Source organism: Centroberyx gerrardi, chromosome 20 (genome assembly GCF_048128805.1).
Source record: "Centroberyx gerrardi isolate f3 chromosome 20, fCenGer3.hap1.cur.20231027, whole genome shotgun sequence".
Lineage (NCBI taxonomy): Eukaryota > Metazoa > Chordata > Actinopteri > Beryciformes > Berycidae > Centroberyx > Centroberyx gerrardi.
The window spans coordinates 20,222,867-20,238,797 of record NC_136016.1 but is presented as its reverse complement, the minus strand read 5'-3'; the positions used below and the strand labels follow the sequence as shown (position 1 = coordinate 20,238,797).

The 15,931-nt window shown below is 40.8% G+C and overlaps 2 protein-coding genes across 2 annotated transcripts in view; one reads left to right on the top strand and one right to left on the bottom strand.

Annotated features, from left to right (window-relative positions):
- The window catches only part of mrtfba (myocardin related transcription factor Ba), a 122,010-nt gene that overhangs the window by 29,432 nt on the left and 76,647 nt on the right, over positions 1–15,931 (top strand). The window lies entirely within an intron of this gene.
- On the bottom strand, positions 549–6,631 carry LOC144542980 (uncharacterized). Its single transcript, XM_078290867.1, has 6 exons — positions 6,510–6,631; positions 5,893–6,163; positions 5,421–5,540; positions 1,966–2,130; positions 1,690–1,816; positions 549–769 (listed from the first exon to the last, which is right to left on the bottom strand). The coding sequence occupies exons 2-6, from the start codon at positions 6,158–6,160 to the stop codon at positions 661–663; spliced, it is 789 nt and encodes a 262-aa protein (XP_078146993.1). The 5' UTR covers positions 6,161–6,163; positions 6,510–6,631; the 3' UTR covers positions 549–660.

The window sequence follows — 15,931 nt, the reverse complement described above, 5'->3', positions numbered from 1 at the left end:
GGCAGTATGCAAAGTCCAGCAGCTGGCCCATGTAATCAGTCTGAGAAAGAGGTTGAAGTGTCACTCTGTTTAAAAGGGTCCTGGCACAGATATCACAAGACAAATTTGTGACTCTGAGATTTGTAATTATCAGTCTTTGGACAGTTTGTGCCAGGACTGTTAGGCAGGACCGCCTTAGTCGAGTCCAAGTCAATTCCAAGACCGGGTCCAAAGGGGGTTGAGGCCAGAGCAAATCGTAGTCAAGACGAAAACCAAAATAGGCCATAAACAGTGTACATGTCTTTTCACGTGTCAAAATCATACTTAAGGAGTTTCTTAAGAATGAACAGACATGTACTGTAGACCTATCTGCACTAAACCCTTCAACATCCAACTGATCAATGCATAGAAGTTTGAGATATTTACATATTATACACAAGAATAATCCCTTAAATCGTTTGTAGTGCTGAGAAGAAAATAAAGGAAGGTGTACCAGGTGGAGAAAAACAGATTTTTAGATAGGGGGGAAAAAGTCGAGTCAACATCCGATAGCATCCGAGAGCAAGAAAAGTCTGAGATGTCAGGAAAGTGGACTGAAGACTGAACTCACGTACTACAGCCACAGATTGTACTGTATATAAAAATGACACCAGGGTAAGTGGCAGTACTGCAACCTCCACGTCAGAGCCGTTCGCAGGTGTGCATGTGTGAGTGGCACCGGGGACACCGGTGATGGACGTCCCTCAGACTGTCTATGAAGAACGGGATCAAACAGCAGCCTGCAACACACCTGTGAGGAGGAAAGAGAGTGGAGGGTGAGGATCAAGTCGTACAAAAGGTTTATATGCAGGCTGGGATGCAGCAGGGTGGACTGGTGGTGAGAGACTGTCCCGTAACTGAAAGGTCACAAGTTCAATTTCTGACCTGCAAAAAACAAAAAAGGCCTATCGAAGCGTCATTGAGCTGCCTACACTCTTAAAAGGGTGTGTCATTTTTAACACATCTGTGTGTCTTCTTTGGGACAACACACACTTACTTTTCAACACAACATATGTTAATGACAACACATTTTTCACACATGTTTTATTAACATATCTTGTGTTGAAAAGTAACACAAGTATGTGTTGTCCCAAAGAAGACAGACACACAGATGTGTTACAAATGACACATCCTTTGTAAGAGTGTACAATAACCAATGTGGGTGACACTTTATCAGGACAGTCCAATGTTGATACTCAACTATCAGGTGACAAAAAGTAGATGTTCAACAAAGTGTCACTTGCCTATTTACTGCATGTAACCCTAATTTGACCATATTTCTAACATTAACCCCAATCCTAAAATTAACCCTAGCCCAGACATTGAATATCCATAGACAACTTTCACACAATTATGAGAAACTTTTTTGTGACATATTATAGTCACTTGATAGTTGAATATCAACACTGGACTGTTCAAATAAAGTGTGACCCCAATTTGTCCCGCCCACTCACTGTAGGTCTCTCTGGATAAGAGTATCGGCTTAAATACATAAAACGTAAATGCAGCTTGCCATAAAAGTACAATATTTGAGCACTGACAAGTTTATTTTCTTATTAAAGCCATGAACATTTCAATTACAACTCTAGTTCTACTTTGGCAAACCAGTAGTCCGGCCTGGTAAAACTCTCTACAACCAATCAGAAAGGGAAAAGGTCTAAGAGGACGTACCCTAACATGGAGGAAATACAACAAAGTATCCACATTGTTCCGCCCACTTTGCTGTGGGTTTCCGTGGTGACGACCTCGAAACAGGACGGGCACCGGGCAATGGCCGGGGTCAGAGTGAGACTGTCCACTGCAACACAGGAGAGACAGAGGACAGCGTTACTGGACTAGTATACACATCACAGATATTCTAACACTAACACTTGAGAGTTTGTGTGTGTGTGTACGCGCCTGCCTACACGTGTACTATACGTGTGTGTGTGAGTTTGTGTGACCCACCTGGAGTGAGCGGGCCTGTTGGTTTTTCCTGCTCAGGCTCAGTTTGTGGTTTCGGCTCCAGTTCTGATGTCAGTTCCTCCTCTGCGGCCTGGGGCGGCGGCAGCAGGTAGATGCCCCCATAGGGCGTCACATGATCAATTGTATAAGAGGGCGAATGTGTGTCTTCTCGACCTATATGGGATTAGGTGCATTAAAGAACATTCCGTCAGTATAGGTAATGCATCCTAAACTGACTCTTATTATAAAGGCCCAAACACACTGGATGCAGTAATTAACACGCATCATTTGATGCTGCTATGGCGAACTGCAGGTGGCTTTGAAACGTCAACAGTGAAGCGTCTGCAATTCACCACTGTGATGTTTTACACTACTATATTGTATTTTATTTAGAGTGACATTAAAGCTGCACTAGACAATATTTTTATGTAAAAACACACCTCTTTTCTCTATTTAAAGCTGCACTAAGTGATTTTCTGACCACTAGAAACCGCAACACATTTGTAAATAAACCACAGCAAAGCTGCTGGACTACGTACCTACAGAGAAATATCTGCGGTTACCAGTCAGTACGGTGGCCGTGAAGTGCAAAACACAACATTTCACAAAACACAACAATTGACAAAACACGACAACATTCCACAAAACACAACATTCCACAAAACACAACATTTCACAAAACACAACATTTCACAAAACACAACAATTGACAAAACACGACAACATTCCACAAAACACGACAACATTCCACAAAACACAACATTTCACAAAACACAACATTTCAAAAAACACAACAACATTTCACAAAACAAATTAACATTTCACAAAACACATTTCACAAAACACAACATTTCAAAAAACACAACAATTGACAAAACACGACAACATTCCACAAAACACGACAACATTCCACAAAACACGACAACATTCCACAAAACAAATTAACATTTCACAAAACACAACATTTCACAAAACAAATTAACATTTCACAAAACACAACATTTCACAAAACACAACATTTCACAAAACAAATTAACATTTCACAAAACACAACATTTCACAAAACACAACATTTCACAAAACAAATTAACATTTCACAAAACACAACATTTCACAAAACACAACATTTCACAAAACAAATTAACATTTCACAAAACACAACGGCAAAAGAGAAAACAATTCAACATTTCACAGAAAACGGAAAAGGTACGTCCTTTCTTTGTCGTTACTGATTGGATGTATTCGTATGTATTTTTGTGAAATGTTAATTTGTTTTGTGAAATGTTTTGTGAAATGTTATGTTTTGTGAAATGTTAATTTGTTTTGTGAAATGCTAATTTGTTTTGTGAAATGTTTTGTGAAATGTTGTGTTTTGTGAAATGTTAATTTGTTTTGTGAAATGTTAATTTGTTTTGTGAAATGTTTTGTGAAATGTTGTGTTTTGTGAATTGTTAATTTGTTTTGTGAAATGTTAATTTGTTTTGTGAATTGTTAATTTGTTTTGTGAATTGTTAATTTGTTTTGTGAATTGTTAATTTGTTTTGTGAAATGTTCATTTGTTTTGTGAAATGTTAATTTGTTTTGTGAATTGTTAATTTGTTTTGTGAAATGTTAATTTGTTTTGTGAATTGTTAATTTGTTTTGTGAATTGTTAATTTGTTTTGTGAAATGTTAATTTGTTTTGTGAATTGTTAATTTGTTTTGTGAATTGTTAATTTGTTTTGTGAATTGTTAATTTGTTTTGTGAAATGTTCATTTGTTTTGTGAAATGTTAATTTGTTTTGTGAATTGTTAATTTGTTTTGTGAAATGTTAATTTGTTTTGTGAAATGTTAATTTGTTTTGTGAAATGTGTTTTGTGAAATGTTAATTTGTTTTGTGAAATGTTGTGTTTTGTGAAATGTTGTTTTGTCAATTGTTGTGTTTTGTCAATTGCTGTTGTGTTTTGTGAAATGTTTTGTGAAATGTTGTGTTTTGTGAAATGTTGTGTTTTGTGAAATGTTGTTTTGTCAATTGTTGTGTTTTGTCAATTGCTGTTGTGTTTTGTGAAATGTTTTGTGAAATGTTGTGTTTTGTGAAATGTTAATTTGTTTTGTGAAATGTTTTGTGAAATGTTGTGTTTTGTGAAATGTTAATTTGTTTTGTGAAATGTTAATTTGTTTTGTGAAATGTTAATTTGTTTTTTGAAATGTGTTTTGTGAAATGTTAATTTGTTTTGTGAAATGTTAATTTGTTTTGTGAATTGTTAATTTGTTTTGTGAAATGTTAATTTGTTTTGTGAATTGTTAATTTGTTTTGTGAATTGTTAATTTGTTTTGTGAAATGTTAATTTGTTTTGTGAATTGTTAATTTGTTTTGTGAAATGTTAATTTGTTTTGTGAAATGTTAATTTGTTTTGTGAATTGTTAATTTGTTTTGTGAAATGTTAATTTGTTTTGTGAAATGTTGTGTTTTGTGAAATGTTAATTTGTTTTGTGAAATGTTGTGTTTTGTGAAATGTTAATTTGTTTTGTGAAATGTTGTGTTTTGTCAATTGCTGTTGTGTTTTGTGAAATGTTGTTGTGTTTTGTCAATTGTTGTGTTTTACTGAAATGTTGCGTTTTGCACTTCACGGCCACCGTAAAAAGTCTCTCTTTGCCAAGTGAAGAGGCAGGTAGCAAGTTTACTAGTTTAACAAGTTTACTCGCTCGCTTCATCAATTCCGACATTACGAGGATTTTTTTCAGGAATGGGAGGGGGAGAGCGGCGCTTTCAAACAGCGAGGGAGGAGATGAGCTAGTTTTAAAAAATGAAAAGCTACTGAAAATCTCCACACATTAGTTTCAGGATTGGTAATAGGGCCTGAAATCGCTTATTGCAGGTTTAAATCACAAACTGAGGCAACAGAGATGAGCATCCCATCCCCACTAATCGATGGTCACTTCTCCACCCACAGGAAGTGATGAATCAAAACCTATGAGCAAAATCCAATCTGACTCCTAAACAGCAGTGAGCAGCGCTCCGTCCAGAGAAAGCTGGACTCACAACATTAGATCTTCTCCTCTCTCATCTCTTTGGTTTCCTTTGGTATAAAGCATCACAGACCGGCCGGCTGGTAAACATGAGCGAGCTGTGTGACGTTTACTGACCTCACGTTAACATTTTTCAGTTACCTCTCGCTACTAATGTGCAAAGTTGACTAGTGCAGCTTTATGATGGTAAAAGTATGGACAAGAATCAAATGTAAATGTTTCCAACAATATAGAAGTTAATGTGATGTTTTTAAACTGTATTAGTACATGACAAAAGTGAGAAAAAACACTTGGATTAAACCTCGACCACATCCTGCGAGGCAAGAAGCAGCTGGTCAAAAACGAGAAAAACAGATATGATGCCTGATTAAAGTGTCAGCTGAAGGCCTAAATTGTAACTTTAGGCTATTTAGTGTTGACAGGAGAGACATCTTGGCCCTACTTCGACCTGGTCTGAGGTCAGCGCTCCCTTCTTGCTGCTGCAGCTCCTCCTCTTTAACCCTCAGCTCCTCCAGCTCCCTCTGGATGGCCTCCAGCTCACATGGCTGGTCTGCGTCCTCGCTGCTCCCTGAGCCGCCACACAGGGACAGGAAGGTCACAAAACAATGCGGCCATTCTTAAAGGCCGGACCTGGAGTATAGCAGGCTACCTTTGCACCGTAATTGTCCAATTACTGGCTTTTATGATTGGACTGAGGATTTGTTTTTAATATCCGACTGTGCTCTCAGTGTAAGAATAGATAACATATGGTCGCTAAAGATGCAGCAAAATGTGTTTTGAAACGAGATCCTACCTTTGAAGAGATTCTTTTCTAACAAGTTCTACCAGTAAAGAAAGTTTTTACACATAAGAATCCTGAATTGGGCCTTTAAACAAATGATTGTTGTGTTAAATGGGAGAAAATGAAATGAATTACTCACCTTCCTCTTTGGCCCTGCCACTATGTTCCCCGCTCTTCTTCCAAAACTGCTGCATCTTCAGCAGAATGACATGCCTGTTGTGAAGCTGCTGTCTGCGGAGCTCAATGAGGGCCAGCGATGTGAGACCTCTCCCCGCCTCCGGTGTCTCCTGGCCGGGCTCAGAGGACAGAGACTCATCCTCCGTGGAGTTCTGCTGCTCTTCTGCTGGTTCTGAACTGGCGGGTCTGTACATCTCCTGCTCTTCTTCTAGTTTGGAGTGTCTGTCCATCTCCTGTTCTTCTTCTTCTTTTGGTTCTAAACTGGAGAGTCTTCTTCCTCTGGTTCTGAACCGGAAGGTCTGTCCATCTCCTGCTCCTCTTCTTCTTCTGGTTTGGAGGATCTGTCTACCTCCTGGCTCTCTGGCTGCCCACAGACCTGGAAGTTTACCACGTTCGGGTCTGGATTCTACACCATGGTCCCCAAGACCGGAAAAAAATTAAGACCTCTGAAGCAGTTTGAACCTTAGTATCGAATCCTATCTTTCAACCAGGAACCGAAACGGATCTGATTTCACAGCCACAACCTAATCGCATTCAAATCCAGACTGGAGTCCTGCTGGAGCAAGTTTAGATTCCAACATGATCTTACACCAGATATCCAGCCCAGAAGGATGGGATGTCGACGAAAAACAACGTTGGATGATCAAGAGCAGGGACTTCAGTATCAAAAAATGTCAGTGTTGCCTCATTAAAATTAATCTCTCCTGCTCTCTCCGGCTTATTCTAAAAATACAAAGCTGAGGCGGTGAAAGCGACTCTGTTAGACACCAACTAATTTGAATGATGTGTTTCCATCATTTGTCCTCCATGTTGGGTCCGCTGGTCTGTGTGCTGTGCTGTTTTCACTCATAATGCCTTGCATGGTGGATTTCACAGTAAAAACCCAGCCCACACTGAGTGCGGTTAGATAATAATGTAAACAGTGTGCGCAACCAAATGAGTGACTGTAAGTCTGTATAAAATATACAAATGAACTCAGGCTGCAGCGGACACAGGACAATGCACAGTGGCTCCAACCTGTTGTGCATCAGTAAGCGTGTGGCCTTGATAATGCAAGGACATCATTTGACTCTTGTTTTGATGCTATCTGAACAAGTGTTGGTGATCCTAGTTGGCTTAATAACTACTGATCTGAAGAATATGCTATTTAGCTAAGACCTTGGAATCCTTCATTAATTCCTCACTAAAGTACGTTTTCAGCCTGGCTTTAGGTGTGATCATAACACCATATCCTTGTTTGTGCTGAATCATATTGTGTCTGTTAACAAATGTGTTTGAACGCAATGCAGATTGGTGGAAGATTTCCTTTGAGTTTCCTTTGTGAAAGCGGTCAAGCATGGTTCAATTCCAGGCCTTGGGCTATTTTTAATATAATATATAACTTTGGGCTGTTGAGCATTTATAAAATATATCTGTATAGAAACGACACTATCACTTATGGTAGTGCTTTCTCAGTAAATTTCAGCATGGATTTAATTTCATCTATCATTTTATATGCACTCACTACACCCTCACAAATTAAGTCAATAATTTGTGAAAATTGTGTGGCAATACTTTTTTTTTTTTCAGTGTTTGTGTTGTTTTCTTGTGGCTAAATTTTGTACTGTCTATAAATGTACTTTGGAACAAGTGGAGAAATGACCAAAATGAAGACAACTTAGCTGGTGCAAAGTCTATCCTATGATCTTTTGACAGTGTATTTATTTATTTATTTCTTTAGTCTAGTCTCTCTAGTTCTTTTTTGTCTTCCATCTAGTTCTACAATGGAAACTGTAAAATGTGCTCAGTAGAGCACAGACCTCCTCCATGTCTCACAACACCATGTAATGAAGTTATGCACCTTTTGGCCAATTGACATGAAAAGTCAGTTCTTCCTTGGCCCATAACCAACCTTCATATCAAGTTTTGTGCAAATCCGTGCCCAACTTTTTGAGATATCCTGCTAACAGATGGGGGTAATGAGGTAATGGTGGAGGTAATGAGTGCTATCTTCCATATGAATTTTTAACAACAAGATTAATATTTCCTCGGTCAAATCAAATCAAAATTGATATACTAATATACTTTCTTTTTTCATTAATTTTTAACCAGTATACACCAGGCAGCCAGGCAAATGAGAGCGTACTCTTAACAGTTTCCCTGTATGGTTCACTGAATGAAAATGACACTGAAAGATTCAACCAGGAAGTGATGGACTGCAGTTAAAACACGACTCATTTAACTGGTGAAGCCCCAAATCTCTGTTGGCCGGAAAGAGATTTTCTTCATTTCACATCACACATCAGAAACTCTTGGTAAGAATCTAGCTACAGCTTGTGTGAATGATGCTGAGGTCAAAGGTTACAGCCATGACTACACTCTTAACAGAAGCTCCATTGTACTGCTGGACACAATCATTTAGTCATTTATCAGTCATTAATTTATTGGTGTGAACATAAAATCAGCCTTGTGGTGTTCAGCAGCTCACAGCACACCATTGTTCAAATGTGAAATGTGGCAGTTGGCCCCATATGACACTAGCCAGCCACCGTAGCATCAATAAAGCCCGGAGCTGGTTTACAGCATCAGCAGAGCAGATGATGTCTGACCTATATTCCCCAAACACGAAATCACTCAGTATAGGTTGGTCTTGATAATAATAATAAAAGAAAGCAAACTGTAATTACATGTGCACACAGATAAGGAGTGTATTTCATAAGGCTTATCTTGTGACCTCGTTTTGTTGCCTTTTTACACCACACTGCAGTTTGATAAGGCCTCATCATCCTTTATTTGAGGCAGGAGGAGCTTTACAATGAGATGTTTCTATTGCACCATCCACTGTGGAAGATATCTGGGCCACTGCACTCAGAACAAGAAGAGAGAGCTGTAACACGGTTGTCAGCAACCAAGAAAACAGGATTCTACATTTTCCCTTACAAGTGATTTTACTTATTTAGGGGAGAGAATAAAAAAAAAAAAAAGGGCAGCTGTTGTTCCAGCAGCGGGCCACTAGGTGTCAGGCTGTTACACTGATGTGTGAGGTCAGGCCTCCAGAGGATTATGTCTTTAGTTTACAGGACTGACGTCACCGGCCTGCAACGGCAGACCTCCATCCATCCCTCCGTCCCTCCATCCCTCCATCCATCCATCCATCGGTGTACCAGCCTGAAATATTAAGTAGCAGATGAAGAGCTTTACGCCAAGAGCTTACTCTCTCTCTCTCTCTTATTCTGTCTCTGTTTTTGTTTCTTGTTCTGTCTCTCTCATCCCATCTTTTCTTGGACTTAAAGTAATGATGGGAAAGAAAGACAGAAAAAGAAAGAGAAAGAAAGACAGAAAGAAAGAAAGAAAGAAAGAAATACACACACACACACACACACACACACGCAGGTAAGATGGTCAGGTATCTTCTCACATGTGCACACACCAACACACACACACAAACACACACTGACACACACACTATCCAGTCTACTCAGACACAATTTCTCAGCTGCTGGTTCGATGGTGTGTGTGTGTGTGTGTGTGTGTGTGTGATACAGATCAAGTAACAGGAAACTGTGTGTGTGTACACCAGCTGTCAGTGTGTTAGCCACACTCAGCATAGACAGCAGGGACACACACACTCAGCATATGCAGAAATACTCTCATATATAAGTTAATGATGGCTAGTTCGCTTCATTATTCAGCACATCAGTTTTCACTTGCCTTGGACAATAGCAAGGTAGCGTTAGCGCGCTAACACCAGCGTTACATTGCTTCTTCAGCTGAAACGATTCCACTAATTGATTGAACCTGTAACTAATACAAACATTTTACATGACATAGGCTATGTTGGAGTGATGACGTGTTAATCAGTGTTGAGTAAGCTGAATGTAAGGCAGGTCTAGTTAGCAGTGTTGTACTCAAGTCCGACTTGAGTCCCAGTTCTGATGACTAGTGACTCGACTCGGACTTGAATATTACTAAATCTGATTTGCGCACTGAGGACTTGAACTTGGGACTCGATCACCTTAGACATCGGCTTCACATCTTTTCAGTGTTACACTAAATTTGTACCTGATCATCTGGTTGGTTAACAATATCAGCCTACATGCAGACATAAGCTATGGAAATCTATCTGACAACACAAACACTATGATGTTAAAACTATTAAACTGTTAACACACTGTTAAAATACAATAGCTTTAAGTTATCATTTTCAAATTTGCTTGTTCATTTTTGTCCTATTTTGAAACACAAAAAAACAAAACAAATGAAATGACTGAAATCCACAACTTAGAGTCACGTAGTTAAACTAGCTAATATGACAGATGTAAATTAGTACCTTTTGCGTCCTTTTTAATTTGTGCTAGCATGGATTGATTTGTTGGACTCGACTTGACTCGAACATGACTTTGGTGACTGATTCAAAGACTTGGGAGTCAACTTGTAGCTACTCAAGGTTTGGTGACTCGACTACTTAGCTAGCATTAGCTTGTGAGCTAGCGTTAATGTTTTCCATCAGCAGCAGCAATTAGCTTATAAACAGGAAGATGTTCACACTGAACACAAACCCCAAATATCTATTTACTCATATTCCCACAATAACTAGTTGATGGGCATTAGAAACAATTTGAGACATGGACTGGTTGACATTTTTGCACGGGGTTGGCACACACTCGCATGTAAGTTACTGATGGTGTAACCTCGCTGTATAATTCCCCTCCATAATCCAATAGTGGGCCGTTACGTAACTGCAGTATTATACAGCGGTATCAAATGACAAACCCATGCAGTTATATCATGTTGTAGTCTATCCTGCACTAAAATAAGCTGTAATAACGGCACTGTGATGCCTCACTGGAGCAACACAGGTCAGTCAGTGTTAAGTAGCTGCACAGCAGTAGAGATGGATGAGTGTGTTCAGCATGGCAGAGCGGTCCAGTCTGTCCACTAGACAGCAGATGTTGTACTGGGTCGCTCCCTCCCACAGGACGACTCACCGATGATGAGATACAGTTGCTTGGAGGGTTGCGTCATGCCCGGATTAGCGTGTGTGTGTGTGTGTGTGTGTATGAGAGAGTGTGTGTGTGTGCAGAGCTCACATCCTGGCGCTGCTTTGTCGCTGCTGCATTTCTTATCAATGAATTCCTCTGTACACTCCTCTTTCTCTCTCCCCCTCTCTGTTTCCGTGTGTGTATTTGTGTGTATGTGTGTGTGTCCATGTATTTCTATACTTATGAGGACCAAATGAGGAGCTCAGGCTGCCAGAGTCACTGTCATCTTTTAACTCACTTCTTAAAACGTGCTTTTATCATAAGGCCTTTCTATAATCTTTGGCTTTTACTTATTTTTATCCTTGTTGCCTTGTCTGTTGTTTATTCTATTTGTTGGATCCCTTTGGCTGGGACTATTTATTTTAATACATTCTTTATTAGTATTTTTTATTACTGTTCTCATTCATTGTTCTCTCTGTTTTATTGTTCTGTGTCATTTGTTCATTTTTTTTTTCTTGGTTGTGAAGCACTTTATAACTTTGTTTTGAAAAGTTCTAAATAAAGATTATTATATTAAATGTCCTCACAAGGATAGAAATATGAGGACATTTTGGCCAGTCCTCACTTCTTAAAGCGGTTAGTTTAGGGTTTGGATTTGGGTTTAGGGTTAGGGTTAGGATTAGGATTAGGTTTAGGTTAGGGTTAGGGAATTAATGTAGTCATTGAGGGTCCTCACAAGTACAGTAATACAAGTGTGTGTGAGTGAGTGTGTGTGTGATGTTCTCCTTCTTGTGCCTGAATAAAAACGTTGTGAGAACCACTTCCTGTGTAGCGGCTTGCAGCTGGACTCTCATACTGAGTAATAGCAGGAGAATTCACACACACACACACACACACACACACACAGTTTCACACACCCACGGCAGTTGGTTTCACTCGTGGTCTCGAACACGTTGGCTAAACGTGAGCGTCAGAGATGATGTCATCAAAATGGGACAGGAGGGTTTTTTTTTTTTTTTTTGGCGGGGCAGGGCGAGCGAACCGGACCACTGCACCACTCAGACGGAGGGCGGGAGGGAGGGATAGAGGGGAGGAGGGGGGGCGAGAGAACGAGGTAGGAAAGTGATGGAAAGAGAAGGGAGAGAGGAGGAGAGAGGAGAGAGAGAGGATGTCAGGCAGGCTGCCAGCATGCAGGTCCGATATGAAAAACGACGTCTGCAGCTCCAGCGACAGGATGGATCCCGTCCCGCATCACAGACACTACATCACATTCCCCCGCTGCCGCCTATCTGCGCATGAATTATGTCCCGGAGCCTATCGGTGCTGTAAATCACCCGCCGAAACAAGAGGGTTATGTAATAGAGCTTGGCTTAAAAATCTCCGCGAAGCATCATTCAGCGGTGAAACTCAGAGATTAAGAAGCGCGCGGCCCTGATTGTTATGCCTCCAACGCATAACAACAAAGATAAATCACGGTGACAAATCACAGGCATTGTTCCCCGGTGCGTAACCACAGTGTGTTTCCTCTCAGGGCTCAGACTCATTCTGCTTTAGGTGAAGAGATTTCTCAACACTCGTCTACATGCCTAGTCACTCCTGTTCATATGTATGTCCCCCTGTAGACCATTTAAAGGGTTAAATAATTCATTAACGCGTTACTTGTGAGACATTACTATAATTAAAGTAAACAAACGAGACTATTGCTGAGAAGATTAGCAGGCTCTACCGGCCTCTACAATGCATTTTACACAGGGAGCCGAAGCAGAAGTGTAGGCTGAAGCCTTCCTGTGGTTGACTAGCGGCTAAGTTGCTAACGCGATTTTCCATTTACTTTATTTAAGTATTCTGTCTTCTGCAACTAAACGTAGCTACGAACGGTGTTGAAATTCACCTCTTGGCTCACTATGTGGCATGAGCTTTTAGACGATACGCACGTTTCTGTTATTTTAGGGTGCAGAAAAGACTTTGTAAGTTTGTAGAATGAACCGACTGTTGACAGCAGCTGATCCTCCTGATAGGCAGCAGACTGTCGCTCACGGCAGGTTTTCACCTCGAGATGCAGTTTGGGACTTTGCTAAAGTCTGAGTTCAGTCTCATGATAATAACTGCTGACATTTTTTCCACTGTAGCCTGTGAAGCTGCAGCTAGCTAGCCACCGTTCCCTTTGCAGTAGATGGAACATTCCAACTAGCTAAAAGCCTGCTGGGTAGTGTAGTTCGGTGACTAATTTTGTCGTTCATGCAAATAATACTGAATTGATTTTTGTGAAATTAAGCCAAGCAAGATGTACATACATTGAGATTTCGGGTAAAATCAGCCCAAGGGTTGACGGAAATTACGTCAACTTCGGCTCCCTATTGTGTGCCACAGGGTTGGATTTGGCGTGAAATCAATCAATCAATTTCGCTTTACAGCATGTGAACACGAGCTCATTTCTTCGCACATCCTGTAAATTTTCAGTGTTGCTCTTACACGCTCTGTGTGAATATTAATAATTCACCTTTTTCATAACGCACATATTGCTTCCTCTCTGCTTTTCTACTACTGCTGAATGCTTGAATCCACACTTTTTTGTATGCTTTCATTCATACATTTCTACTTAATATGTCCCAGTGTTTAAATTGTAGGTTGTATGTGTTTAAACAACCCCCCATTTGTGCTATCCTTATTTACATCCTATTTTTCTTTGATGTATCCTATTACTACTTGCTGCTGCAACGGCCCAATTTCCCCCTGGGGATCATTAATGTTTCATCTAATCTAATTTAACCCCTGTTGTCGCCACAGAGACAAGACTACAGTACAGTGCTGCTGCACCACTACAAGCTAGTAGGATTGTAACAGAAAATCATGTCTGGTATATAATGCAGACAGTGATAACTTCATACTGAGTCAAAAAGTCAAAGCGGCTCCAAATGAAAATATGAGTTGTCTGAATTCGTTTTCTATCTTTGTAGCTTGTGATGTGATCTTCTATTGTGCAAACATACAGAAGTGACATGGTGTCGGATCTGATTGGCTGTTTAGACAGACACAGAAACACCAGATCTGTGCCACAAAGGGTTAACAGTCAGACTTTGTTGCTGTGTGAATGTTTGTGGCTGTGATGTCCTGCGGTGTAACAACCTGCAAATTCACCTGTAAACGTGTTTTATGGCTCGCCTCGCCTCTCTTCTTTTGAAAAGCTCTCTCTCCACATTCCATTCTCTGTCTCTTTCATTCATTCACTGAGAGAGAGAGAGAGAGAGAGAGAGAGAGAGAGAGAGACAGACAGAGAGAGACAGAGAGAGAGAGAGAGAGAGAGAGAGAGAGATCATGTGCATGGGGGAGGGCAGGAAGTGGCTCTAGACTGTTGTCAGTAAAATAAAGGGAGTAAAGGGAGGAGCTTGCTCTCTCTCTCTCTCTCTCTCTCTCTCTCTCACACACACACACACACACACACACACACACACACAGAATAGTAACAAAAGGGGGGGTGAGAACGAGAGAAAGGGAAATGGAGGGAGGAGAGTAAAAGAGTGAGAAAGAAAACAGAGAGGGACACTCTGATGCATAATGTTATTAGGCCAGTCTGACCTGTTTAAGCAGTCTACACACACACACACACACACACACACACACACACACACACACACAGCAGTTACCCAGTTAGTTATGCAGATGTACAGACAGTGTACACAGACAGACCAGACCATACATTATGTTACAGTTATTATTTTCCTCCTGACTGCACCACATGATATGGGAACAGAAACAGCATGTGTCTGTCTCTGTCACTTCCCCCGGTGGTCAGTGGTCTCTTTATAGTCGCACACACACACACACACACACACACACACACACACACACACACAACCGCCGCCGCTTCCAGTCTAGCAATGTATTGTGCTGGTGCTGGTGTGTGTGTGTGTGTGTGTGTGTGGCTGCTAAGTCCGGTGCTAATGTGTCCAGCCAGGCAGCACTGATACAACAGCGAGAGCAGAGATAAAGCCGGCTTTGTGTCCCACTTAGGATCTCGGCCATGGAGCGGCTGAAACGGCACAGAGCCATTGTCATCTCAGCACAGGTTCACCGCGGTCACAGGCGCAGAGCCGGTGACACCGCCGCTAGCTGTGGCCGCGGATATTAAAGGTTGCTATTGTGTAGCTTTTTGACATCGGTGAATTTTTGAGACATTAGCGTAATTACTGTAAACAAACAAAGATCGTCGCCAAGAAGATTGGCAGCGTCTGCCGGCCTCGACGCCGCGTTTTACGCTGCGTGCCAACAGGTTGGAATTCGGTAGGAAAGCTGCCGGATCGCTTTACGGCACAAAACAGGAAGAGGGCGCTGTTCTTCCAGAGCAAACGGAGCTAAAGCTTTCAGAGTTTCTGGCAGCGGTAGATGAAGGAGGAAGGAGAGAAAGAACGATGGAAAAATCACTTCTAACATGTTTATCCTCTTCAGTTAAGCAAAAGAGGGCAGGGAGGGGGAGGGGGAACAAGTAGCAACATCTTCTTTGCAACAGAAAGCAACATGGGAAATGTAGTCTTCATTTTGAGAAACACTAACAATACCATTTAAGTGAGATAGAGGCTACCAATTGTCTCGACTGTGGTTTCATTTGTTTATGGTAATTATACCAAGGTAGCACAATTAATCTGACAATGATATATTGATGTTTTAAAATACTACATGCTATACAAGTTTATACACTAGTTACACAATTCACTAAAATGCATCCAAACTAAACAGACATTCCCAGTTTCTGAGAAGTTGAGTCTAAGAAGAAAATGAGATATCCACCGCTTGAAAAACAACAGTAAACATGTCGTCCCCCACAAATAACTGTCCCCCTCACAGCAGTCATCTGTCATCAGTAACAAATATATCACCTTATTTTGCCCTGTAATTGTAACGGCACCCTTAGGCCAATCATGGTATGTTTGAAAACGCTGGAGTGCAGTGGTGAGATGCATCATTCCTCCAGGTTTTGTCAAAATCCGATCAGTTGTGTCATTGTGGGGGACAAAAATGAACACCTACTCCCTCAAAATGACC

Coding starts and splice junctions, on each gene's coding strand:
- LOC144542980 (XM_078290867.1), bottom strand. CDS start 6,160: ATGGACAGACACTCCAAACTAGAAGAAGAGCAGGAGATGTACAGACCC. Junction 2,131..5,420: donor GAGCGCTGACCTCAGACCAG/GTCGAAGTAGGG, acceptor ATATAGGTCGAG/AAGACACACATTCGCCCTCT. Junction 1,817..1,965: donor AACAGGCCCGCTCACTCCAG/GTGGGTCACACA, acceptor CCTGTGTTGCAG/TGGACAGTCTCACTCTGACC.